At 45.3% G+C, this 27,697-nt stretch overlaps 1 protein-coding gene across 3 annotated transcripts in view; it reads left to right on the top strand.

The window, feature by feature from the left end:
* The window catches only part of CHD6 (chromodomain helicase DNA binding protein 6), a 172,369-nt gene that overhangs the window by 113,378 nt on the left and 31,294 nt on the right, over nucleotides 1-27,697 (top strand). For all 3 annotated transcript variants that reach the window (XM_037164551.2, XM_053671404.1, XM_053671403.1), the window contains 10 exons: nucleotides 2,993-3,157; nucleotides 4,361-4,540; nucleotides 5,465-5,575; nucleotides 7,242-7,444; nucleotides 8,108-8,307; nucleotides 8,883-9,042; nucleotides 14,094-14,183; nucleotides 16,269-16,372; nucleotides 20,693-20,822; nucleotides 22,456-22,516. In XM_037164551.2, the coding sequence (XP_037020446.2) occupies nucleotides 2,993-3,157; nucleotides 4,361-4,540; nucleotides 5,465-5,575; nucleotides 7,242-7,444; nucleotides 8,108-8,307; nucleotides 8,883-9,042; nucleotides 14,094-14,183; nucleotides 16,269-16,372; nucleotides 20,693-20,822; nucleotides 22,456-22,516 (1,404 nt within the window). The remainder of the gene's footprint in view (nucleotides 1-2,992; nucleotides 3,158-4,360; nucleotides 4,541-5,464; nucleotides 5,576-7,241; nucleotides 7,445-8,107; nucleotides 8,308-8,882; nucleotides 9,043-14,093; nucleotides 14,184-16,268; nucleotides 16,373-20,692; nucleotides 20,823-22,455; nucleotides 22,517-27,697) is intronic.

The following is a 27,697-nucleotide window of genomic DNA, read 5'->3' as shown; positions in this document are numbered from 1 at the left end:
GAAACTTGATGTCGTCCAGTAACACAGGCTTTGGTTTCTTAGTTAAGTGGTGTCTGCCAGATTTCTCCACATAAGTTGCTTTTTTTCCCCCCTAAAAACTAATAATCAATTTTGGACAGATACTTTGAGACTATGGAAATGTCCTGTTCTTCATCAAAATTTCATCCATTATTTTAGACTCCTGAATCAGTCATCACTATGATGGTTACAGAGTGGTGTTTTCTGTCACCCTACATTTTGTTGGTTACATTCCACTGTAAATAGAGTTTTCCCTTTCCTTGCACTTATTTATGTCAGTATGCTCTCATGGGTTCATTTTTATTCAGTGAGTTATATTCCATTGCAATGTGTATTTCTTTCGATGTCGAAATAGTCCTAGACTTGGCCAGGGGTAGTCTTCTTGAGTTTCAGTGTTACTTTGATATGTGTCCATCATTCTTTGAGCACTTCCTTGCATTCTGACGCAGTAATGTTTCAGCCTCATCATGTACTTTGTCTACTCCAGCCCCAGAATTAACCATTTCTCTAACATGCCTTTGTTCTGTCTTATGAACAATGGTATTTAGAAACCAAGATCTGAGAGTTAGTTGTGTTCTTTGCCACTGGTACGCCACCGCTTCTTGACCCTCTCAGTGAACAAGGCTAGAACACGTGCACACAGAATATAAATGTACACACATACACAACATGCTTTCATACATGTATGTGTGTACAGAAACTTAAGCATGAATATACACATATATCCACACCTGTCTCTATGTCTGTCTATATGCATGTTTATACACACATGCACACACCTAACCTTGAGTTAATACTGATACCTCCAAATCCATTTTAACACCAAAGTTATTCTAGTTCTTCTTCATTTCATATTCATAATTTCCTTTTCAACAGTGAAAACACTAATTCCTATTAATGTTAATATATGTACTAATTTGCTCAATCCTAGTGTACCCAGAAAGTAGTCTTGAAATTGCTGACTGTACCACTGTGAAAAAGAAACCTACTTGCAAGTGTGTGTTTAAAACACTGTAATTTGGGTGTGCATGCTTAGTGGGATATAACCCTAAATGGGAGAAAACAAAAATTTTATGTGGTTTTTGGTAATTGTGTTTGGGGAAGATTATAATGGTGCTGTTTCTCTGAGACCGTTGCCTATATTGTGAGGTAAACCTAAAGAGTAATGACATTGTTGTGATCAAGAACTGAGCTTTTAAACATTGTTAAAAAGCGATATGGATATATGGCAAATTAAATTTAAATCTCATAGTTCTAAATTTGAATTTAAAATATTACTGTGGCCTTCTGATGTATTTTGTCTTATATGTGCATATAGCTTTATGTACTGTATACACACAAACACTTCTGTTTTTGCTCATTGAAAAGGCCTAGAAACAATGACTAACCTCGTAGCAGCAAACACCTCTAGAGCATCCAGATTGTTGTCTCTACCTACCATTTCCCAGTGAAAGGAACGAGGACTCCTTGAAAAACGTGCTGAGTCCAGTTCTGGATAGGAAATGTCCAAGAGGAGCGTGATACACATTGTCATATGAGAAAGCAAGGGAGCTCTCAGAGACCACCAGCCCTGGATGTGACGTGCAAACATAAACAGACATGCCCGTGTCTCTTCCTTTGTATGTTTATACGTGCAGACATTCTAACCATGAGCTCATCCTGTCCTAACACCAGAGTTTATTCTAGTTTTCCTCCTTCCTGTAGTTGACTAGGTCGTGTCAAAAGAATTCAGGAGGCAACTTGACGAGGTCTCCGAGGCCCTTTTTGAACAGCAATAAAAATAGAGCAGTGCAGTAAAACATTGCGTATATATTTAAATGCAGCTTTATTGTATTCCTTTGAAAAGTAATAATAAAAATCTTCCTTGGTCACTTTTAGAGGGTATTATTTTGGAAACCGATTAAATAAAGGGAAAGAATTGAACATTTAGCTTGTCTGTCCTATATGAACTGTAAGTCAGGGTAAACCAAAAATTTGATGAGGGGAATTGTAACCCCTAATGAATTAATCTAGGCAGTGACCATCAGTTCAAAATAAAGACAGTCAGACATCATGTGCCTCTTGATGGAAATTTAACACTACCTATAAAACACACTTGCCAAAAAATGAGATCTTAGCCTGAGTAAGTCTCAAGATATAATTTCTGGTTTAATGGAGATTCAAGGTAAGGAACTGAAGGACCTAATCCATGACACAGCCAGAATGGAGAAGGCACAATGTAGACTTTGAAAAACTGTAAGGCAGGTATCTGATCTCTTCAAAAAATTAGTTGCATTTGTTAAAAAAAAAAAAAAAGTCAAAGGCAGGGAGTATCAACCACTTACAACATATGGTGTTTATCTGGATCCTCCCAACAAGCAAGCTTTATGAGATGCGCGGGGAAATTGGAACAGACTGAGTCTTAATGTTTTGCAGTGTGGCGATGGTAATATGTTTTGTAGAAGTCCTTATCTTCAGAAATGCGTATCGAAATGTGTAAGGAAGAAACAATGAGCTGCCTCAGATTTGCTTCATAACCGTCTTGGAGGGTGGAGGCATAATAAAAATGAAACAGGATTGTCCCTAAGAGGTTATTATACTTTTTTCTACATTTGTGTGTGACATTTTCTATAGTAAAATGACAGAAAATTAAAAAGTGGTGCTACCAACTCTGAGGCATTTCCCAAAAGAGCAGGACAGTGCCCGGGATTGAGTGCCTCCATGAAGGTCACAGGCCAGGGAAGGGAGTGAACCGTGTTCTTCTCACCACTTTACCCTGGCCCAGGGCAGTCACTCAATAAATAGTGGGTGACGCAATAAGTGACCTTGAAGGGACAGCTGACATTTGGGTGAATTCTGTTCCTAAATCAGTCCCGTGATTCATAACTGTGAGATCTGACCACGTATAGCAATGGAATTTAGGCATTTCCCTAATCTTTGGGCCACTGCCATTGTGTCTGGTGACATGATGTACATGACCCTCCTTCCTTCTCAGGCTCAGGCCCGTTGTCACCGGATAGGCCAGAGCAAGGCCGTGAAGGTGTATCGCCTCATTACCCGGAACTCCTATGAGCGAGAAATGTTTGACAAGGCCAGCCTGAAGCTGGGTCTGGACAAGGCTGTTCTTCAGGACATCAACCGAAAGGGCGGCACCAACGGGGTGAGTATGGCGGCGCCTGCTCTGGGGACTTCAGCAGTCGTCACACAGCTGGGGCCTCTCTAGATTCTTCCTTTCTGCAGCTGTTTTGAGATTGACTTTCACTGAACTGAGTCAGGTCACACCACTTTTTACAGTGCACATTAGAAGTCAAGAGATCTTAACACTCTTAACTCTTGAATTCAATCGATTGTCACCACACTTTATCTCATACTCCAGAATTTGTGCTCCGCGGGGGGTGGGGGGGTGGGGGGGTGATGGAATGAATTTTATCTATATCCCCAAGGTCCCTAACAGCCCTTGGCATATTAAAGATATTCAATGTGTGATAGTCAGTGAGTAAATGAATGAATAGCTTAGCAGCTTCAAATACAGCTGTTACTAAAATCTTTTTTCCCCTCTGAGGGATAAAAATTGCAGTTAAGATTCTTAAATTGTATTGAAGTATAGGCAGACAAGGTGGAACATCTCCTGAATCTCTGGGCTCGGGGCATCAAAGGTTGGGAATTGAAACCGTCTAAATGAGTCGTCTTTGGTCCAGATGGTCTGTGTCCTCTTAGCTGTGCATATGTTGCTAAGTGTAATACTTCACGTCACCAGTGCTGTGAGTCATGGAATTCCCTCTTGTGATTGATGTAAAGAGAACCAGATTCTTAATTAGAACCAGGGAAGGGTGTTTTGAACTCCCATTTCCTGTTTTCAACAAGCAATTGGGAAGATCGCACTTGGCACAGCATCCTTTCTTCAGTTAAGAAATGACATCATTTCCAGTATGAATGTATTTATTTAATAACGAAGAAATCATTATTCTTTAGCTTGTTTGCTACATCTGGAGGTTTTTACAGATACAGACTCAAACTAAAATATAAAATAAACATTAAGTGCATCCTCTTCAATGGGGCATAGTTTTAATGGCTTATGACATTTGATAATAACCAATGTCCCAAAGAATGTTAGGCCGTTGGACCACGTGCTGGGTTTTCTTCTGGAGCTCCCTGTACAGGACCGTCTGCCCGCCCTCTCCATAGTTCTCTCTAGTGTCTTTTTCTGGGTCTTCATTTTCTAAAACTTATTGTCCATGTCTTTATTCTTCTGACATGTGCAGTTAGTCAAGGAGCTGTGTTCTGAGTCACAACGGCTGGATTTGAGGCTGTTTTTTTCCTATGCATTTTCTACTTTTTGAGTAGCCTTTGGTGACCTGTCCAGGTACAACAGCTTTCAAAAATGGAGGTAGAGGACTTGCTCCGGAAAGGTGCTTATGGAGCCTTGATGGATGAGGAAGATGAAGGCTCCAAGTTCTGTGAAGAAGACATAGACCAGATTCTGCAGAGGCGAACGCACACTATCACCATCCAGTCTGAAGGGAAGGGGTCCACTTTTGCCAAGGTATAGGACCTTCTCTCCAGAGTTTGTGTTGGGGGGAGCGAGAAGAAGATTGTTTATGCCCTGACCTCGTGATCCGGGCTTCTGATTCTCTAAATACAGACCATTGAGATTGTCTGGCTGCACATTTATTTTGTGGGACTGAAGATACAAGTTCTTAGAGAGGGTGTCAGTAATGAGTCAGAAGCTACAGAAAGAAAGCACCGCCCCTCACCTTGGGGAGCTGGTGCCCGGTGGGCAGCTGGGCTTCTTATCTTGCAGTGCGCACTGTTCACTGTGCACGAAGGCTGCTCTGAACCCCAGGCCTTGGCTCCTTTGCAGAGCACTCTCTGATCCGTATTCCAGTGAACACTCCAGTCCTCAAACTCCAGCAAGTGTTTTGTTCATTTCACGAGAAAATGAGATTTTACGAGGAATCCCAGCTTCCAGTCTAGGCGCATCTTTCCTGTGCCCTGCAGGGTGCTGGATCTAGAATCAGCTCCTCAGACTGCTTATCAGATTGCTCTCAGGTTTCCCTGACCATGGGCTCCTCGAGCTTGCTGACCTGTCTGATTAAATCTTCTGTTTGGTCACTACTGTGGGTCGTCGGCAGGACGTTTTGTGCTTTCTAGCCTTGGCTTATCTCTGTCCACCTCATACTGCCCACCCAGTGCCTTTTCTGTAGCCAACGTTTGGTCACTGCTGAACTGAGGGAAGTTTTAAGAATTAATTCTTTCACAGGGAACTAGGCATCAGGTAACACATTTCCATTGTCTTCCATCTCCCAAGTTTTAAATCGTTTAAAAGAGGAATAGCAACTTTGAGATTTTCGCTCACGTTCATTTTGGAGGCTGTTTTTGAGTTTCTGCTGCATTTAAAATCACATCATACTCTTATTAATTTGTACTTTGTCCAAGCACAGTGTTTTAACTGATGTCTTCTTCACAGGCTAGCTTTGTGGCTTCAGGAAATAGAACAGATATTTCCTTAGATGACCCAAATTTTTGGCAGAAATGGGCTAAAATAGCTGAACTGGACACCGAAGCAAAGAATGAGAAGGTACAGCATTAAGAATGTTTTATTCTGTTGAACATTTCAGTGGTGTCTTACAGAACTATAAACCCCCATGCAGCTCAAGTCATGATTCACCCCTGAGCCTTAATTCTTGGATGAGATGCTAGATGTGATGCACTGAAAACACGCCTGGCATGTGGGCCGAGCTCCATAAATGTTAACTGTTAGAACGTGAAACGACCTAGTGGGACATGCCAGGCACCTGGGAAATCGGGCCAGGGCAGGCAGAACTGGAACTGGCCACACGGGTCAGAGTTAGCCCTCGGGCACAAGCCAGCACCCCATCCCTGGCACGCGACCTCCGTTTTACCTCCGTTTCACCATTCCTGTGGAAGAGACCACCTCTCATGAAGCCCAGGAAGAGGAAGAGAGTGTGATAAGGCAGGGTGTTGGCTTCACTTCCTTTCTCTCAGTATTTTGACTTTTTCTATTTCTGTGCATAAGAGAGAGAATGGTCTTGAAATAAAACCACAGTTGGAATACTGGCTCTGCCCCTTACTGGACGTGTGCCTGTGGGCACAGGACCTGCCCTCACTGAAACGGGCGAGGAAAGGAGCTGGTAATGCCCACTCTGCAGGGCTGGGCAGTAGAACTGCCTAGCCCGTTGTGAGGCACCTCTCACTTGTTAGTCTCCCTCCCTCCACCTCTGACCCTGTTGCCTCACTTGAGGATGAGTAAGCATCACTTTTTCCTTGTCTTCTCAAGTGAGTATTGAGCTCTTTGGACCCACAAACCCCAGAGGCAGGTCCTGCTGGTGCCTCGCTGGTTCAGTAGCCAGCACCTGACATTAATGCTTCTTCTGTAGGGTCACCACAGGCTTTCTCCAGATAGGAAGATCCAACAGTCCTTTGTCACCTGTGTTTTGCAAGGTCACAATCAAGAAGTCACACTTTATGCAGGACAGATGGCAAAGGGGGGAAGAAAAGGCTTGTGCCCTATAGGCAGGAAGAAGCAGTAGGAGCGTTCCAAGGTGGGAAGGAAGGTGATTGAAGCAGGAATGACAGAACTTTATCTGGGCTGCATAGATAAGTATTCAGGAGCTCAGCCTACCTTCGAGTATAAGGTATAAGGGGAAGGGGTGAGAAGCATGAAGTGATGGAAACTGGAGAAAAGCGATGCTTGTGGCCAGGGGAGCCACCTGCATGACCGAGACTCCTGAATATGTTTTCGGTGTGTCATGTCAGTGGAAGGCAGAAAGTGGAGCAGCAGGGATGGGTGTTTGTCTTCAGAAAGTTGCTGAGCAGATGGAATTCTCCCACTCGCCCTGTCTCCAGAGCGTGGACTGCCTCCGCCTGCTGGACAGAACAGCTGGGGGGCACCACTCTAGCCTTTGCTGTCAACAGTGGACTGCCGCTCTGGGCGCCGGGGGCCTTGCCTGCCCATGCCCATTCAGTGACCACAGGGACCAGCAGATGGTGGCAGACAGCTTTGAGGGCTGGGGAGCATGTCAACTTCAGCAAGTCCCAGAGGACCCCCTCTGCTTGTTGTGGACACAGCAGGTGTGGTGGGGAGAGCCCTTCCTACTGGAGCATGGGACCGGGTGTGGTTCTTTCCCCAGTGAGTCCTGAGTGGTGTCGACAGGTTGCACTGATGCCTTGCGATGCGGGCAGAGAGAAGCAGGGCTTTCTCCTCAGCGTCTCTCTGTTTCTAGGAAAGCTTAGTGATCGACAGGCCTCGCGTGAGAAAGCAGACCAAACACTACAATTCCTTTGAGGAGGATGAACTCATGGAATTTTCAGAGTTAGACAGTGACTCTGACGAAAGACCCACAAGGTCCAGGCGCCTCAACGACAAAACCAGACGCTACCTCCGAGCTGAATGCTTCCGGGTAGAGAAGAACCTGCTCATCTTCGGGTGGGTGTTGGCTTTGCCCGCGTGTTGTTTTTCAGTCCCTGAGATTTGTCCAGTGTGTATCTCTCCAAATACCTCCAGTTGTGGGCTGGTGGAGGCTCCGTTAGAGCAAGAGTGAACTGTGCTTTCTGCCCGTGACCCTGCCCGCCCCGCCCCCAACCCCAGCACATTGTATGCTCTGCTGCCGTATTGTAGACATGCCCTGATTTTCTCTCTGTGCTACTTACTTGCTGCCTGGTACCAATTTCCTGCTTTTTGACCCCAAGGATATATAAGTAGTCAGTGCAACAGATGTTACTGCTGAGACTCTCTGGCTCTGGTAGAAATAGGAGATTTAGTTTCTAGGAGCTCACCATTGTTTTTGAATACTGCAGCTGGACTCTGTTTTAATTCCAAAGTTTCACTCCCTGCTCCAAATATTTTTGTTCCTCTCTTCCTAACAACCTAGTGACCCTATAAAGCTCTTTGTGTCCAGCATCCAGGCCACCTTGGTGACACTTAGTATGCTATAGCATGCAGTCCTCCAAGGGCTTTCAGGGCAAAGCCCTCTGGGTAATTAAAACACCCAGCAGAGGACGAGGAGCTCTCCTGGCCCGTTTGTCCTGCAGTGTTGAGGGCATGCGTGGCCCTTGTTCTCTCCAACACCTGCTGTATTTCCACTCTCAGCTGGGGCCGGTGGAAGGACATCCTGACGCACGGGCGATTCAAGTGGCATCTGAATGAAAAGGACATGGAGATGATTTGCCGTGCCCTGCTGGTATACTGTGTCAAGCATTACAAGGGGGATGAGAAGATCAAGAGTTTCATTTGGGAATTGATCACACCCACCAAAGATGGGCAGGCCCAGACGCTCCAGAACCACTCAGGTGAGAGGTGGGCTGAGAAGCACGGACTCCCCTGCACCCCCCTCCCTCTTCCTGTGTTGGTCCATGTTACTGTGCTGTGAGGGGCCTCTTTCTCAGATATGTTTCAGAGTGTGCATCACAGGGGTTCCTCCTCTGAATCGGGGGCTCAGCTGTGTGTCCGTGGTTTGTTTTCGCATTTCACAGTGCTGTCTCCACTCCACCTCTGCCTGTGCTCTTCTTTTGCTGTGCTTCTCCTTCCCTGTGCTTGGCCATGGCTCATGTTCAGGTTTCAGACCAACTGTTCCTGATCCCTGGCTAGGTTGTAAGTTCCCCAAGGGCACAGGTTCTGGTGCACCCTTCTTGACCTTCACAGGGTGTTTGGTAAAATCTTACTGCCCGACTGAATGGTCCTGGGGTTTCAAGTGGGGACCGGCACATCTCCAGGTACCAGCATTGTGTGGTGCACTGTTGGGGGCAGGGGCTGTTGTTGAGGCTGCCACACACAGCCTAGCTGCCTCTTTGCAAGCCCAGTGCAGCTCCGTTCTAACGCCCATGTTTAAGCTGCCTTGCCTCATCGACCTGCCTTTCTGTTTCAGGGTTGTCTGCTCCGGTCCCCAGAGGGAGGAAGGGGAAGAAGACGAAGAACCAGCTGCTGCTCCCAGAGTTAAAGAATGCAGACTGGCTGGCCACCTGCAACCCTGAGGTTGTCTTGCATGATGATGGCTACAAGAAACACCTCAAACAACACTGCAACAAGTGAGTGTTTCCCTATGCACCTGCTTCTGGCAGCTGTACCTACTGCCCAGGAGGAGTTACAGCACTCAGCCACAAAAACAGTGACAGGTTTGCACATGGATGTTTGCATCACTGAACATGTATCTGTTAGAATTAAAAGGACCCTTGGAAACCTTATCCAGCTTCCTAGGTCATGCAAGAATTATATCCTTGGCATTCCAAAGGCAGTGAGAAGGCCTCAGCTTACATACCCCTGATTATAAAGAGTTTCGTACCTTAGCCCTGACCAGTGTGGCTCAGTTGGTTGAACATCACCCTGCAAAGTGAAAGGTGGCTAGTTCAATTCCTGGTCAGGGCACATGCCCGGATGGCGGCGGGTTTGGGCCCCCCGCCAGGGCATGTACAAGGGGCAACTGATCGATGTTTCTCTCTCCCTCCGTTCGCCTCTCTCCAAAAATAAATAAATAAAACCTTGTTTAAAAAGAGTTTGATACCTTATGATAAGAGGTTTGCTTGGTTTTTCCTTCTTCCCTGTACCATGATACCAACCTAATGCATGGTTCTGTAGTTGTTGTTCGTTGTGGTTTTTTTCTTACAATAGATGAGATCCAATCCTTTCCCTTCATTCTTCCAAATATTTGAAGATAGGTTTCCTGCTCAATACTGTAATAAAACTATTGTACACAAAAGTTCAAGCTCTTTGGGGCAGTCGGTCTCAATCTCAGACGTAGAGGTCACATGCCATTGACAGCAGAGCCTGACTGGTGCAGGGCCCCCTGTCACATCGATGTGACTGAGTCAGAGTCACCACGTGGGAGAGAGGAGGCTGGCTGACCAAGAGGACTTGCTGATGACAGACCTGGAGTGGCAGGCCACCTGAGGATTCTGTTGTAAATATTAGGCACCTGTTATTTCTTGACCAAGTGAGATGTCTGATATAAATATATGGTATTTGGGGAGAAAAATTAATTTGGCAATAATTTGCAAGATGGAGTAGGTAAACCTAGAGCTGAATGGCCAACTAGAAGAGTTCTGTGATAACTTAAGTATTGCTCATAAGGACCTAGATTAGGGTGCTTACTATAGAATTGGGGAGAAGGGGTCAAAATGAGACACATGACTAAGGAAGAATCCATAGTGTGTGGGGAGGAATTCAAAAAGCAGCTAACTCCATAGAGTGTCAGCCTCATAGGCTGGGAGACTGGCAATGTGTGTAGCCACGATGTAATGAGAATCATTTTATTCACTAAAAGATGAAGTGCAAAATGAAGGACCCAGACTTTGCCTTGTTAAGTTACAGCAGCAGCACTTGGCTCTTCCATCCACAGCTGTAGATTTGGGTCAGGAGCACTGAAAATAGGCTGAGTTGGAGAGGCTGGCACTGAACTTGCCTCTGCACCTACAGAGGTGATCACAGGTGACAACCAGAACCAGTATGGGCCTTCAAGGAATTTCTTAACATTTCTCACCACAACTCCCAAAACCTTTCCTGAGTGCATGCCTGAATAATGTAGTAAAGCACTTCTCCCAGTTCCAGTTTGAAGATGCTGGCTGCTGTGCACTTTTGTGAGTCTAATGGGGGCCACTATCCTCTTTAGTTCTGGCCCAACAAGACCTAGAGACTCAGACTCAGTGCGGGAGTTCCGTCGGCTGTGTCCTGGCAGGATCTCTTCCAGCCTCTCGGGAGCCTTCCTCCTGATGGGAGTTTGCCCTTTCTCAACAAGGCTCATTTAATTACCAGATGATTCTAATTAATTGTCCTTCTGTGTATTAAATCTAAAATCTGCTTCCTTGAAACTTCCACCCCTTGATCTTGGTTCTTGGTTCTATCCTGAGATGCAATGGAAAACAGGCAGAATTTCTGCAACATAACTGGCCCCTGAGTTTCTAGATTATGATTTGTCTTAATTAGCAAGTTTACTAATTAAGTTTACTTAATTAGTAATTAATTACTAATTACAAGCTTACTAATTAAGGTGCTAATTAATTAGCGAGTTTACTAACTAAGGTGTTGGGGTGTTTGCCTCCCCAACAGCAGAAAAGGGTTAAGACAGGCTCTGGGGTCAGGGCTGCCTGGATGTAAGTCCTCACCCCATTGCTGACCAGCTGGTGAATTCTTTAACCTCTGTGTGCCTTTTCTTCACCTAGAAAATGGGATTAATAGTAGTTCCTACCTCTTTGCATTATTGTGAGGATGAAGTGAGCTAATACTTGTTGGCACATAGTAAGTACTCAAAGCATTGTTTGTTATTAATAGTATGGTATTTAGGGCCATGAGTTTATCATCTAAAGAACTGTATAAAAAGTTAAAAAGCAGCTGCTTCAAATCTAAGCTAAGTCAGGACAGTGATGATTCGTTTGGGGCCAGGGGCAGTGACTGGAGGGGTTCCCAGGGGCCTTCAGGGGAAATGTTCTGCTTCCTGATCTGGATACTACATGCACACGTGTGTTTGGTTTGTCAGAGTCCCATCGAGATTCAAGTTTGTGCAGAGTGCACTTTTGGGAAGCATATTTCCCATCAACAAGTTTTTGTTTAAATAAAGAGATGAAAGAAAAAGCAATAGTGCCCCCAAAATATTAAAGGGTTTCATTTGGCTAGAGTAAGGGTGTTCCAAACCAGCTCCAGCTGGGATGGTCATCTCGCTCTGGGAAGGGGTGGCTCTCCAAGAGGAGGTGTCCGTCTGTCCACTGAATTGAATTGCTTCTCATAAGAGGTGAATAGTATTGGCTTTATATTCTCTTCTTCCGTGCTGTAGATACTACCGAATGTTAACACCGTGGCTTCTCTTTACTTCAATAGGGACAGGTCTGTGTATCTCAGGTCTTCAGGAAAGCCATACTAGGACTGAGCTAGATCTCAGCAGACAGAACTCTCTACCTAACACCCTCGTTCTGGTTCCTGCTAAGGCTGCCGGCCAGGTGGAAAGATCAGTGATGGTTGTGAATTCTTATATTCTCTGAGTTTTTTAAGAAAGAAGAAAATTCAAAAGTATTTGAGTTGATTGCCAGTTGAGGGTAAGGAATGGTGTACGAGAAAAAGCAAGGTTTTTTCCCATATAAAAGCTCACACTTTGTGTGTTGCCACCTACAACTTGAGCCCACAGTGGCACTTTCTGCCTGTGTCTAAGAACTTATGCTTTGTAGGTTTTTGTTGTTGTTGTTGTTGTTGTTGTTGTTGTTGTTTAGATTTTATTTATCTTTAGAGGGGAAGGAGAGAGGGAGGAGAGAGGGGAAGGAGAGGTGCAGAGAAACATCAATGTATGGTTGCCTCTAGTGCATCCCCTGCAGGGAACTGGCCTGCAGGGAACCTGCCTGCAACCCAGGCATGTGCCCTGACTGGGAATCGAACCGTGATCCTCTGGTTCACAGGCCCGTGCTCAATCCACTGAGCTACACCAGCCAGGGCTTGTAGTGTTTTTTTTTTTTTAGATTTTATTTATTTATTTTTAGAGAAAAGGGAAGGGAGGTAGAAAGAGAGAGAAACATCAATCAGCTGCCGCACGCACGCGCCTCAACCAAGGACTGGCCTGCAGACCCGGCATGTGCCCTGACTGGGAATCGAACTGGCAACCTGTCGCTTTGCAGAGTAACGCCTAGCTGAGCCACATCAGTCAAGGCAGAAATTACACTTTTTAGAGGCCTCAGTCCTTTATTATTAACACCTTTTGAATAGGTAGTAAACAGATGTGTTCAAATTCTTTTCAAATGGTAGGTTTTCTCCTACCTCCAGTGCCCCTTCCCCTCTCCAAAGGCAGCCACTGTTAACCCGACTCGTCGAGAGACACTGTGCATGGGGTAGCACAGGTGAGAGTCGCCGTCTTTGTCTTCCCGAAAACGCGCAGTACCCTGTGCATAGTGTGTATTCCTGAAAATGGCACGCTTCCCGTTTCCTTCCTTCCTTTCTCTTTTCTTTCTTTCTTCCTTTCTCTTTTCTTTCTTTCTTCCTTTCTTTTTTTCTTTCTCATTTTGAACAACTTATGTAGAGATCAGTTCCTGTATCAGTCCATGTAAATTGGCTTATTTTGTATTTTTAGTAGCTAGCCTTCATTCTTGCCTGTATCGAGCAAGTTACGGTTTTCTTCCAAACCTCTTTGCAGCTCACCTGTGAATATGGAGCATGTCCTGGAAGGTGGTCAGCTTTTCTGTGCCCACCTTTACTTCCACCCTGATTTCGCATCAGTGAGCCTTTCCCTCCCTTGACCCCACTGTCGTCCTCCGTGCTCCGATCCTTCCTCGGTGGTGTCATTTCACAGCTAGGCTGCTGTGGGCTCCTCAAGGACAGGGTTAAACCATTTGCTTCTGTTACGTGCTTCTCAGGACCCAGCATGGTGCAGGGTACACAGTAGATTCCCAGCAGATACTTCCCCGATGGCCTTGCCTCAGATGTGTTTGGTGCCTGAGTGTGGCCCATGCAGAATCAGTGAGCTGAGCATCTCAGGAGAAGAGACATTACTCTCTGATACTGTTGCCATGAGAAGGGCTTTAAAATGTTCCTCTAACCATGTATGAGTGAAACTGTTTAAAAGCATCATCACTCAGCATGCCTCGACTTCCTTCCATAAGCTAGTAAACTGGTAACTCGCCTCTTGGGAGGCAACTCTGCCTACGTGGCCATTGCAGCCATGAAGAAGTGGTGAGTACTCTTTTTAAGGACCAGGAGGAGTGGTATTTTTGCTGTCCCTGTACCTCACATGGCTCACAGGGTGACTTAACACAGGGGTCCCCAACCTCTGGGCCACAGACTGGCACCGGTCCGGGCCTGTTAGGAAGCAGGCCACACAGCAGGAGGTGAGCTTGAAAGTAGGGCATCGGACTCATCGCGAATCCATCCCCCCTACCTGGTCCGTGGAGAAATTGTCTTCCACAAAACCAGTCCTGGTGCCAAAAGGCTGGGGGACCACTGATAACAGATGACTGGTAACATAATTTTCTTGTGTAAAATGGGGAAATCATATCACTAATGACATGAGAAAGCCCAGAGCTTCCCTGTTTCAGCCGGGGGGTGGATGACAGTTCACAGACAGCTCCTGTGTTCTAATGTGTTTGCATTGTAATGTGTTAACTTTTCATAGGGTACTTTTGCGAGTCCGGATGCTCTACTACCTAAAAGCAGAAATACTGGGAGAAGCAGCTGATAAAGCGTTTGAAGGGACTTCCGCCAGGTAAGACAAGTCAGTCCTAGCTCTCAGTGGTAAAATGTTGCCATAAAGTGCACATTCCTGGAAATGGGCAAATATGCCTGTGCTTCTGGAGGCCTGGGTTCCCACCCGGCCCATAGTTACCCAGGCTGGGGAGCAGGCAGAGATGGAGCAAGGACAGTTCAGTCAGGTCAGCTGCAGGAAACCAGGGAGGAAACACTTCCTTGGAAACAGCTTTTGGGGAGGTTTTAAGTTGATTTTTTTTAAGTTGATTTTTTGTCCCAGCATTTGTTGTAAAATCTTTTTCAGAACAGTCATTTCACTACCTTAACTAATTGTAGAATGACTATTAATTATTTTGATATGCTTGATCTGATACGTGTACACCGGAAGTTCTGCTTGGAATCCCATTCTTGGCCTGAGTACTCTTCTGCATGTGATGCTTCGCCTTTATTTGCTGATCTCTCACCCCCAACCTGTTTTGATCTCTTGCACCTTGGTCTTGTAAAGTAGTGTTTGCAGAGCTGTAGAACCTCCCAGCATTTGGGGGAATAAGGCTGCCAGACTCCCAGCTTCCGCTTGGTGAAGCTGTCTGATAGTCCCAGTCCATAGGTGGGATGGCCAGGCAGCCTCCTTCACCCGCCCCCAGTGTGCAGTTTGCCCCAGCCCTGTGCAGTGCCCGTCATTCCCAAAGGACACTGGAAGTGTTGTGACTGAACTCTGCCTTGAGATTACCTGGGTGGGGCTGCGGTTTCTGGACACTGACCGTCCTGTCCATGGGGCAGTTTGTAATCCAGAACCATCATCACAGTGACTGGTAGGACCTGCTCTGCTTTCTGTAGCTACTGTAGTCACTTGTAGGAAAGGTAGGGAGGTTGAGTGTTTTGGTAAAAAGGTTCAATGTGTGGGTCATAAATGCAGCAGGATTCAGTCATATTGTTTGTATTATGTGTTACCTGGCACAAGTCCCCAGACATGTAGACAGAGCTGGAAGCTAGGCAGAGCATGGAGAGTGGAGTCCATTGCACACACTCTTCCCTCCTCTCTTGTCTGCTTTCCTCGATCCTAGCTCTCCCTGGTCTCATTCAGTTAAATGTCTTACTGTAGAGAAGTTGCCAATAGGAATGAATAATAGTTCACCCCAGGAAGTCATTCAGGCCATGGCACCATGCAGCAATGCAGTGGGCCCTGCCATGGAGCCAGATAGGGACCACTGCCTGGAGAGGTGGGGCCGCAGGATACTGTCCCATAGAGGGAGCTGGGCCTGGTAAGGGACAGTCAGTCCTGTGTCACAGTAAGCAGAACCTGATGGAACAAGAACCTTCAAGTGCTATAGAGGAAGCATCCCAGGGGCTGGGAGCTGGGAGAGAGGAGCCTTGTGTCTCCCCTGTGTCCAGACAAATGAAGACAGTGAGCTGAGGGTCTGTGTGAGCTCTCAGAACATGGACAGAATTCAGAGAGGGGCTGATGGTACAGGCCTGCTAATCTTTCCGTGTCTGCTCTGTAGGGTGAGTTATTAGCCTCGCCTCAGCTAGGCGCAGTGCAGTGTGCGATCTCTCTTGACCCTGCAGACCTGTGGCCCCTGTCTTCTGAACGGCTCTCCTCACATCCCTGCATGTACCAAACCCACAGTCCCACTCCCAGATCGTGCCTGACATCTCTACATGTTGTACCAAGATGATTCGGACAGTTGTCTTCTCAGCACTTGATCGTGGATAAATTAAACCATTCGAGGGGTGTTCTCCCTTCAGATAAACAATATGTAGATGGATTTTGCGGTGGTTCTCAGCTGAAGGCGCACATCAGAATTACCTTGTACACGCAGGTCCCAAGGCCCTACCCCAGACCTACTGAGTTCTCCAAGAGGTATGTCAGGTAGTCTAAGGTGGAGCCTAGAAGTCAAGTACACATACGAGGATAGCTTGCTGGGTGAGCCCAACAGAAAGCCCTGTTTAAGAAACCTTGGCCCACAGCTTTCTGCCTCCTTGTTACTTTGCATCTAAGCATGTAACTAGGCATGGGGTTTAATGCTAGGGTCCAGCCAGTAGCTCTTATGTTGTTTTCTGTCTGTGTTCAAGGAACCCTGAGTTTACACCCTTCCTTCCACAGGGAGCTGGAGGTGCCTCTGCCTGACATCGACTATGTGGAGATCCCGGTGGATTGGTGGGATGCTGAGGCCGATAAGTCTCTTCTGATTGGCGTGTTCAAACATGGTGTGTATTTCAGGGAACGTCTCCCCTTTCTTGAAAACGCCACAGTCCTGTTGCAAGTCTCTTAGAAAGTAGAGCCTTACCTCTGCCCTCTTGGAATTTCAACCAGTGAATGTGAGCCACGAAATAACAGTGAATGATAAGGTCAGTGGGTAGCTTTGTGAAGGTGGCTGTGGCCGTGGAGACCTTGTGTCTTCCTCACACAGGTCTGCACCCTGGGGCATGGGACTGCCCTGTGTTCCTTTGCTCCTGGCATCCCAGCTTCTGGCAAGGTGCCCAGCGCGTAGTGGCACCTATTGTTTTTTTCTTCTTTTTTAAAATGGTGTCTTCTTGTTTGTACTATTACAGTTGTCCCTCCTTTTTCTCACTTGCACCTCGTTTTTTTTGCAGAAAGGAATAAATGAGGGAAATGTTAAGGTCTTAATATTTCATATGTACACAGAATTCTAAGGTCATTCCAGATAACCTCCATATTTCTGGTTTGCCCTGTTGGGTGTAAAATTTGAGACTTGAAGATGGCGTGGTCATCCTTTTCCTTCTTTTTTAATGTGGTAAGCAGGAGACTAGGGGACTGAGAGGTTTCTGAGCAGCTTTGAAGCTGAAATAAGTGCCCCTGTCTGTCACTTCCGGCCCTGCTCTGAGCACCTGCCCTTGCTCAGGGCCTTATTTGTCTAACCGTTCAGCTGATGGTTAGACGAATAATGAAAGTGCCAGGTGACAGTCACTGTTGTGTGCTTGGTGTGCACCTTCTCTGCCTGGCGAATTAACTGGAATTTTAAACTGGGTAGCAGGGTTTACAGTGGGAAGGGTTCGTTACACCTGGCTTTTGCTTCCAGTTCTGCCACTTACTGTCTGGCCTTGGGCAACTTAATAAACATCTGTGATCAAATTACTTACCTGCACTGGGGTAAGTAATGCATCAAAACAACTGGCCGGGAGAGTCGTTGGAAGGTTAAATAAGACACTGTAGGTTACCTGCCTAGAACAGTGCTTGGTGCATAATAGACACTTGATGCTGTTCCACTGTCGCTTGTCACTCGCCTTTGGAATGTAAACTTTCTAACGCATGCCCTGTGAGGAGAATTCTTCAGCTCTTACAGGCTCACCAGTTGCATTTCCTCCATATCTTCGGGCTTCACATTCACGAATTCAACCAAATACAGATAAAGAATATTTTTTTAAAGACCCAGAAAGTTCCAAAAAGCAAAACTTGAATTTGCCATATGCCAAGCACTATGCTTAATACTGCTGTAGCATCTGTGCAAGTATCAATTATGTGCAAATACCATGCCATTTTAAATAAGGGACTTGAGTGTCTGCGGATTTTGGTGTCCTTGGGGGTATCCAGGGGGTATCCCTGGATACTGAGGGATACTTTAATGAGGAATTCCCCCCAAAACTTGGATGCTGGCGTTTCAAGCGCGGGCTTCGGGATCCCGGCCTGGTGCTGCCGAGAACTTTTTGTCAGACTGGGGCTGGGCTAGAACAGTGCTGCCACCGAGCTACCTGTGGTCGTGGGAAAGCCCTTTTTCTGCCCTGGAAGTCTGCTACAGAGGGGACGGTGGCCGTTCGGTGCTTGAAATGCAACTAATAGAAATGAGTGATGTATTTTTTTACTTTATGTAATTTTAAATAAAATGGCCATGTGTGGCTCCTCTGTTGGGTAGTACAGGGCTAGAACTCAACTCTGAAGTGGGAAGAAGAAGCATGTGACCTCCCTACTAAGCACAAGGGACCACAGTGTAGTTGAAACCTGGTTTAATCTAATTTTGGAAAGAACCTAGAAGTACACAGGCTGTTGGAGGCAACCATGTTCCGGAACATCTGCACTTGGTGTGTGCAGGAAAGTCCACCGAGCCTGCGTCTTGTTTTAGTGATGGCTTTGGAGCATGTCGTCAAATCCCTGATTGAGACAATGTGGTGTCAAAGGACTCACCTGTAGTCCCAGCAGTAGGGCAGACAGAATTTAGATGCCTCCCCTCTCTCCCCCAACCCAGCACCCTGACTGCAGACGTACAGAAAGCCTCGGTGAACTGTGACAGGGTTGTACTACCTGGCTGAACCTGAAAGAGATGAAGGAAATCCCCAAATGGAGAGGTCACTTAGAGCGAGAGACAAAAGCTCAGGAGTTGATAGGACAGCAGAACAGAGGGTCTGGGCGTTTAACGCCCACACTAAAACAGGAAACAAGCCCCCACAGGAAGGAGGGCGAGGAGGGGCTCTCTGACTGGCCCGGGGAAGCAGACTAGAAGAGCGTGCTCCTGAGAGATGAAGCAGTGGGGACCCCAAAAAGGAGATGTTGTGGGAGGTAGAATGAGATTGAGGTCAGAGGGTGAAACCAGGTATTTCAGGCAAATACCAACAACCAAAGAAGGGAAAACCTGGTACGGCAAAGCCACTGTCATACGGTAAGTCTTTAAGGTAAAACGCATAACTTGGGACACAGGGTCAGTACACAGTAATGACAGGTACAATTTGGCAGGAAGATGTAAAAGTGGGCAGCACTCCAAGGAGGCCGAAGACCCTTTCTGTCCTAGGAAAGTCAGGTTAATATTGGCACCACACCTGTGAGTTTCATGTCCCTGATCAGAGTGTAGGGTAGTGAGATTAATCTGTTTACCTCTCTTACCTCTTAGTCTCATATCAAAAATGGTGAAGGGTCAACTAGGTGATGTCTGAGGCCAATTCAGATTTAAAACTCTTCTGCTCTACAAAGCAGGGGTTTGGGGGAGGTAGGAGGGAGTATAAGTTAATTCCTAGGACTACCTGAGCACACCTGTGAGACCTTTAGATGATACATTGCTCATTTCATTCATACTCTCCCAGACTGCTAGTTGAGGTGAACTTGGTATTCAAAGTCAAGGCCGAGGGGCAGATGCCAGGAAGGTGCTGTGTGCAGTGCCCTCAGTGCACATTGTAGCATATAATGAGTTAAGTGGACACCCTATGAAGATGGGGAGAACCCGGTGCTGGGGGACTGGTGCTGAGCCACACATGCACACTAGCTCCCTCTTGGATAGGACTGGGCCCGTTTAGTTGGGTGGTAACATCGAATCAGCCTAGACTTTGTTACAGACAGACAGCTGTGGTCGGCTTCATGGGCCGTCTCCTCTAGAGCCTAAATCAGACCCTCTCCTGGCTGGATTGTTGCCCTTCGGGCTGCCTGTGATCATATGTCTGTCATCACCCTATGGAATAAGTGACTAAAGTACATAAAGCACCTCAGTGCCTCCTGTCATGTGTCTCATGTGGGCAGCATCTATCATCGAGATAGAACAGTCACTTGGATTAAAAGATGAGCACTGTAACTCTGCAGAGAAAAAGTACCAGGTGCTGCCTACATGGTGAAGGATAGAGCTGTGTCAACAGTGATAGAGCAAAAAACAATATAACAATGACATCCAACAAAGTAAAATCAAGTCTGTTACTTCTGCTCACCCCGGCTGGTTCTCTTGTGAGATACAGCATCTTCCATCACGTGTGATGGGTCTTTCTGTGCATACAACGGAGCTAGAAATTGACTCTGTTTGCTAGGAGCAACGGGCAGGTCTTTGATGCCCAGGAAGGAGTTCCCACCCAGGCCAGTGTGATGAAGTAGATTTGAATCTTTTCCGTGACCAAATCGTGTCTCAGCGTAAGGTTACATACATTGGATTCAGTGAAATAAATTATCGTGCAGGGGCTTTATCAGAGTAAAGGTGTTATTTTTTTTCATTGTTTTGCCTCCCTTTTGAGCTCTCTCTCAAAAACTTTCCATCTGCGTTGACTTTGAGGATGTGATGAGGGGCAATTCCAAAGCCCTGGCCAATGGATTTAGGATTTTATACTTAGGTGAATACAGAGGCAACAAACCCATTTTAATTTGCTTAACAACCACAGTCCTCTTTATATTTCATCCCTTGCATCCATCACTATGTTTGGCCTCCCTTTTTCGCACATGTGATAAAATTAGACTGTAAGCAAACAAGGCCTATGCAGGAAACAACAAAGTGTCCAGAGTTGGGGGGGTGAGAGGAAGAAATTGTAAAACCAACTTTCCTGATTCCCTTTCTGTCTGACCAGAGAAGCAAGCGAGTGAGAATTCTGTCTATACCTGTGTGTCAGACACACAGGATTGATACAGGCTTTCACTTTTGGTCAAGCACTACTCAGAAGGATCTACTGTAACTCAAGGATCTTAGATCTAGTTCACCTTAAATAAGTACTTTTGTTTTGTTTTGTTTTTACTTAGTAAGAGAAACAGAATGACTGTGCAGGGCCCCAGGCCGTGCGATTCTGTGCGTTCTGACCTGACTGCGGACATTTCCCTTTGCTCCTGAGCAGGGTACGAGCGGTACAATGCCATGCGGGCCGACCCGGCACTTTGCTTCCTGGAGAAGGTCGGGATGCCGGATGAGAAGTCGCTCTCTGCAGAACAGGGTGTTGCGGATGGGACCTCAGACATTCCCGAGAGGTGAGAGGCTGCATCACAGGCCCACCGGGATGTACATGTCATGCCACAACTCTGTGACCCCTCCCACGTGTCTAGCACACTGACAGTCTCTCTCACAGTCTGGCTTCTCCCTGGAACCTTGCCATTCTGGAGCAGCCTTCCCAAGTGGCTGCTTTGGTTACACCCTGTTACACCCCAGGCCTTTTCTTTGACCTGAAGCACTTTGAACCAGGAATCAGTTCCTGTCCTTCCTGGGTTCCCCAAGCTGCTCCCCATCCTTGTCTCTTGCCTGGTCAGAGGATTCTTGAAGGAGAACTGAGACCTCTCGGGCCTGGCAGAAAGCGAAGAAGAGTCACAAGCACAGGCTTCCTGACTCTGGAATTCCTCAGCTGAAACCCCAGCACTTTGTAAGGGTTGCATGGTCCGTGGCTAAGGTGGGGTTGGGAGCCACTGCCTGACAGCCACGGCAATTAAGCCTTATCCCTGAATTGTGTGTGAAAAAGTACGGGAGCCTCCTCTTTGCCTGAGTTTTACTTACTGTTGGCATAACCTCCAAATGTGTAAAGTCATAGGAAAGCTAAATGAACAGCCAAAAACTGGTTCTTTCACTTTGCGTGTGGTAAGCTGTTGACCTGATCTTCTCCCCCAAAGTGGCATATATTGCTTTTCATTGCCTGGGGCTTTGGCCGGGCCTGGGTGTGAGAGTGTGACATTTCCAGGGGCCTTTTACTACCTGCTAAGGCTGAGAAAAGAGTGAAATGTATTTTGCATCTGTTCTTAGCCCCTGCTTAACACTTTGGCTGTGCTAACATTCTCTATCCCAGAGGTGTCTCTCATGGGCAGAGAATAAAGATGCAGCCGAGAGATGTTAACAAATGTCCAGTGACCAGCATTATTGTTGTTCCATTCCCCAGGTCAGGGAAAATATGCCTGAGTGTGAGGTACCTGAATGTGGCATAGGGTTCATTTTTTTATGGAATGGCTGTTCTTTCTGTGGTCAGGCAGTGAGAGTAGGAGATTCTCCTGCCCCCATGATCTGAGCAGCAAAGATAAGAGTATTCGAGACAGGAATACTCTAAGGCAATTTTAGGAGTTGTGAAAAGCAGGTAGACATCAGCAGTAGTTAAGAATCTCACAAGAGAGAAGACATTAGGCATTTGACCTAGAGACATGTGATAGTTGGTCCTGAGGGCACAATGTCCTTTCTTGGAAGTTTTGGCAGAGTTCCCTTTTGAGGAAGTGACCACTGCCCAAAGTAAGTGATTCTGTGAGAAGATTCATCCTACTGCATTTTGGGGGTTGGCACTTCAGGACTGGCTCGGTTTGCACAGCCTTCGGTAGACTCTTCTTTTTATCAGAGCCACATACTCCGATAACCTTTGGTGGATGGTGATTACTTCTCTAGAATGGAATCATTGTTGATGAACTTCTCAACAACTGAGTTCATGCTGAAGTCTCAGTTGAGTGGAGGTCCTTGCCCATGGAAGTTAGGATGCTGGAAAAACCAAGACTTTGAGGCCTGTGAGGAAAGGGAATTACTAATACTCTTTATGCTCTGTGGTTTAGGGAGGTTTCTTACATGCATCCTGGTTGCCAAAGAGCTCCTAGGTGGTGTGTGAAGCCTTTTTATTTATTTGCTTTTACTTTTATTTAGAGGCAATGTGGATAAAGAAGACAACACTGAAGAAAAAGTAGACAGCCTTCAGAAACAGACGGTGAGTCGCATGCGCTGTCTGGGTTGTCTCCGCCATCTGTAGTGTAAAGGGACAGGTCCCCATCCTCAGCAGTGGCCATGTGGAATCTGACTGCATTGCATTTTTTGCAGCATTTTATTATACAGATTGTCAACATACAGACTGCGTTGTGCTTTCATTCTAAAGAAACTTTTACCTTTGAGGTAACTGTAGATTCTAGGTGATTGTAAGAGACAACATGGAGTGATCCCTGTACCTTTTATATGCATTTCCCCACCTGGGAACCTCTCGTTGAGACTAGCGTTCACTATCACAACTGGGATGCTGACATTGACGACAGCCCTGACATTGCCACAGCCACCGAGGTCCCTCATGTTGTCCTTTTAGCACCACCTCCGCTCCCCCTGCCATCAGCATGGTGTTGAACGAGAGGGATGAGAGCAGACATCCTTGCCTTGTTTCTGGTATTAGGAGTTAGGCATTCAGTTTTTCATCATTAAATAGAATGGTAGTTGTAGGGTTTTGTAGATGTCCTTTATTGAAGATGAAGATACTCTGCTGTATTCCTGATTTTCTGGTATCATGAATGTATGTTGAATTTTGTTAGATAGATTTTTTTGTACCAATTAATAGAGTTGTATGATTTTTCTTATTTAGCCTATTAATATAGTACTTTACTTTGATTGATTTTCAAATATCAAACCAGCTTTACCAAACTAGCTTTACATCCCTGGATAAACGCCACTTGGTCATGGTGCATGGTTTTTGTTGTTAAATTCTATTTGCTACTATATTCTTAAGGATTTTTGCATCTCTGTTCATGAGGGGCATTGGTCTATGGTTGTCTTTTGGTACTGTCTTTGTCTGGGTTTGATCGAGCTAATGTTAGCCTCATGAGTGAAGTGGACATGCCCTTTCCTCCTGTCTTTTGATGGAGGTTGTCTAGAATTGGTATTAATTATTTAAATGTTAAGTAACATTCTCCAGTGAAAACAGCTGGACCTGGACAGCCCCTTTGGGGGAGTTTTTAAATTATAAATCCAGTTGTCTGTTTATATTAGATAAGTTGTGATAATTTGTGTTTTTCAAGAAATTGATCTGTTTCATCTGAGTTTTCAAATGTATATGTGTTGAGTTCTTCATAATATTCTCTTTTCCTTTTTTAAAAAAATATGTCTTATTGATTATGCCATTTCAGTTGTTCTATTTTCCCCCCTTCATTCCCCTCCACCCTGTACATTCCCCCCCTTTAGTTCATGTCCATGAGTCACAAGTTCTTTACCTTCTATATTTCCCATGCTATTCTTGTCCTTCCCCCCTTTCTATTTTCTACCTATCGTCTATGCTACTTATTCTCTGTACCTTCCCCCCCACACACACTCCCTTGTTGCTAACCCTCCATGTGATCTCCATTTCAATGGTTCCGCTCCTGATCTAGCTGTCTACTTAGTTTGCTTTTGTTTTAGGTGTGGTTGTTTAATAACCGAGTTTGCTGTTCTTTCACTGTTCATATTTTTTATCTTTTTTTTAGATAAGCCCTTTTAACATTTCATATACTAAGGGCTTGGTGATGATAAACTCCTTGAACTTGACCTTATCTGAGAAGCACTTTGTTTGTCCTTTCATTCTAAATGAAAGCTTTGCTGGGTAGAGCAATCTTGGATGTAGGTCTTTGGATTTCATGACTTGGAATACTTCTTTCCAGCCCCTTCTTGCCTGTAAGGTCTCTTTTGAGAAATCCACTGACAGTCTGATGGGAACTCCTTCGTAGGTGACTGTCCCCTTAGCGCTTGCTGCTTCTAGGATTCTCTCCTTCATTTTCATCTTTGCTAATGTAGCTATGATGTGCCTTGGTGTGTTCCTCCTTGGGCCCAACTTTTTTGGGACTCTCTGAGCTTCCTGGACTTCCTGAAAGTCTATTTCCTTTGCCAGATTGGGGAAATTCTCCTTTATTATTTGTTCAAATAAATGTTCCACTGGTGGCTGTTCCTCTTCCCCTCCTGGTACCCCTATAATTCAGATGTTGGAACGTTAAAAGATGTCCTGGAGGTTCCTAAGCCTCTCCTCTTTTTTTTTTTTTTTTGAATTGTTGTTTCTTTATTCTTTTCTGTTCAGTCATTTTTTTTCTTCTTTCTGGTCCACTTGTTTAGTCCCAGTTTCCTTCCCATCACTATGGGTTCCCTATGCATTTTGCTTCATTTCACTTAGTGTAGCCTTCATTTTTTCATCTAATTTGTGACTAAAATCAACCAGTTCTGTGAGCATCCTGATCACCAGTGTTTTGAATTGTGCATCTGAAAAGTTGGCTATCTCTTGGTCGCTTAGAATTATTGGCTCTGGGGCTTTGAGCTGTTCTTGAGCCATAATGTTTTGGTCTGTTTGTGCCTGTTACGTATGAAGGGTGGAACCCTTGGTGTTCACCAGGGCCGGGCAACCCAGTCGCTGGGTTGACGCTGTATGTGGGGGCGGGGTCAGAGAGAGGCAATGGCGTTTTTTCCGCTCTCGGATTTCAGTCCCCTCTGCAGCTTCCTCCAAGCAAACCAGTCCCCCCCTGGTGCCGGCTCCTGGGTGTGTGGGCCTGTGTACCCTCCAGGACCCTGTGGGTCTCTCCAACAAACTCTCTGTGAGCCTGGGAGCCTCTCCCGGCACCTCAGCCTCAAAAGTCTTTCTAATTGGTGCTTTCAGGCTCTAATACCTGTCGCTGGGGCCCTAGCCTGAGCAGTCTGTCTCACTGCTAGCTTCTTTGCTTGGTTTATCTACATGTGAATGAGTGGCCACAGTCAGCCAGCCACTTTGCGCCCTCACTGGGTCTGCCTGTTGCCACCCCGCATTCGGGATCTGACAGCCGCCACCTGCGTGCCTGGGTTGGTCCAGCATCTTTTTCCTGCCGTGACCCCTCTCCGCCAGCCGCAGATTCTGCCCCTCTTACCGGTCTGGATGAATGGTTTTTTGTTGTTGGACTTTGGAACAATTCAATTTTCTCTCTGTTTTGGTTGCATTCTGGTTTCTAAATCTTTGTTGTTCGTAAACTTGGTTGTGCGAGGAGGTACAGTAGTTCCACCTATGCCTCCATCTTGGCCGGAAGTCTCTGCTATCACAAGTCTTGCAGGAATGCCTCTTTTCCTTTTTATATCTGCAGAATTTGTGGTAAAATTTTTTATTTCATTCCTGATATTGGCAGTTTCCTTCATTTGCCTTGCCAGAGATTTGTCTACTTTATCTTTTAAAAGAACCAACTCTTCATTGCATTTAATTTGCTCTCTTGTTTTTGTTATTTGTAAAAGATTCTACTTACTAATTTTTAGAGGGGGGGAGAGAGGAAGAGAAACATAGACATATGAGAGATACATTAATAGGTTGCCTCTTCACGCCCCCGACTGGGGACCCAGCCTGCAACCCAGGCATGTACCTGTGCCCTGACTAGGAATCGAACTGGCAGCCCTTTCATTCACAGGCCAGCACTCAGCCCGCTGAGCCATACCAGCCAGGGCTATTTTTCTGTTTTTAATGGCACTGATTTCTGCTCTTTATTATTCCCTTCCTTCTACTTGCTTTGGTTTTGTTTTCCTCCTTATCTAGATTTCTGGGGTGGGCACGTAGATTACTGATTGGAGACTGTCTCGCTTGTGTAATGTGTGTGTTCAGTGCTGCTCCCTCTCGGCATTGCTCTAGTTGTGTCCCACAAGTTTTACTGTGTTGTAGTAGCATTTCCAGTTTATGTATTTCAAAATTTTTCTGTTGAGACTTCCTTTTTGAACCATGGATTATTAGACATGTATAACTTAGTTTCCAGTGGAGACTTACCCATTGATTTTCTGGTTTTGATTTCTAGGTTGATTGCATTGTGTTCGGGAGCATGCTCTGTATTATTTCAGTTGTTTTAAATTTGTTAAGGTTTGTTTTGTGGCCTAGGATATGGTCTATTTAGTGTGTTCTATGGACACTTGAAAAAATGCGTATTGTGCTGTTGTTCAGTGGTGTGTTATATAAATGTCACTTTAGATTCTATTGGTTGGTACTGTTGTTGAGTTGTGTGTCCTGGCTGATTTTCTGCCTAGTTGTTTCATTGGTTTTTGAGACCAGAGTATTGAAGTCTCCAACTGTAATTATGGACTTGTCCGTTTCTCCCTTCAATTCTGTCAGATTTTGATTCACATATTTTGCAGCTCTGTTTGGTATGTACACATCCAGGATTTATGTCTTGTTGGCAGATTGACTCTGCTATAATTATATATAACGTCTCTGATAGTTTTATATGCTCTGAAGTTACTTTATCTGATATTATTAGAGCTACTTCTGGTTTCCTTGATTAATGTTCATAAGATATCTTTATCTGTCTCTTTACTTTAAACCTACTTTTATCGTTATATTTGAAGTCAGTTTTTTATAAGCAGCATATAAAATGTCACATTTTTTAATGCACTCTGCCAGTCTCTGTCTTCTGGTCGGTATGTTGGGCCATTTGCAGTTAATGTAAATTGATACCTACAGGCTGAAGTCTGACATTTTATTGTTTTCTCTGCTTTTAAATTTTTTTTTCCCTGCCTTCCTCTGGGTTACCTGAATATTTTTTTACTTGGCTATATCTTTATAGCTTTTTAGTGGTTATTCTAAGTATTTTATTATATATACATAATATGTCACAGTCCACTAGTATCTTCATTTTACCAGTTCACGTGAAGTGTAGCACCTTATTGTAGTTTCTGTCTTTCATCCTTCCCAATTTATAATATAACTGTTAAATATTTCTTCTGTATATATTTAGGATCATATCAGACATTGTTTTAATTTTTGTAACAACTGTCAAATATAATTTAGAAAATGCAAGACAAGTAAAGGCTACTTTATTTACCCATATTTTTGTAGTATGTTCTTTGTTCTTCATGATGTTCCAACCATTCTGTTCAGAGAAATTTCTGTAGCCATTCTTTTACGGTATTTCTACTGGTGACAGTTCTCTTAGTCTTTCTTTATCTGAGATGTCTTAATATTCCCTTCCATACTGAAGGTATTGGGTTGGCCAAAAGTTCGTGTTTTTTTTCTATGAGGTAGTTCTAGTAGTACTTAGTTATCTCTTTTTTTTTTTTTAGATTTTTAAAATTTATCTTTGGAGGGAAAGAGAAGGAGAGAAATATCAATGTATGGTTGCCTCTCTTGAGTCCCCTGCTGGGAACTGGCTTGCAACCCAGGCATGTGCCCTGA

Source organism: Artibeus jamaicensis, unplaced genomic scaffold (genome assembly GCF_021234435.1).
Source record: "Artibeus jamaicensis isolate MK-2021 breed Jamaican fruit bat unplaced genomic scaffold, CSHL_Jam_final contig_685, whole genome shotgun sequence".
Classification (NCBI taxonomy): domain Eukaryota; kingdom Metazoa; phylum Chordata; class Mammalia; order Chiroptera; family Phyllostomidae; genus Artibeus; species Artibeus jamaicensis.
The sequence above is the reverse complement of the archived record's forward strand: the minus strand, read 5'-3'. Positions and strand labels throughout refer to the sequence as shown.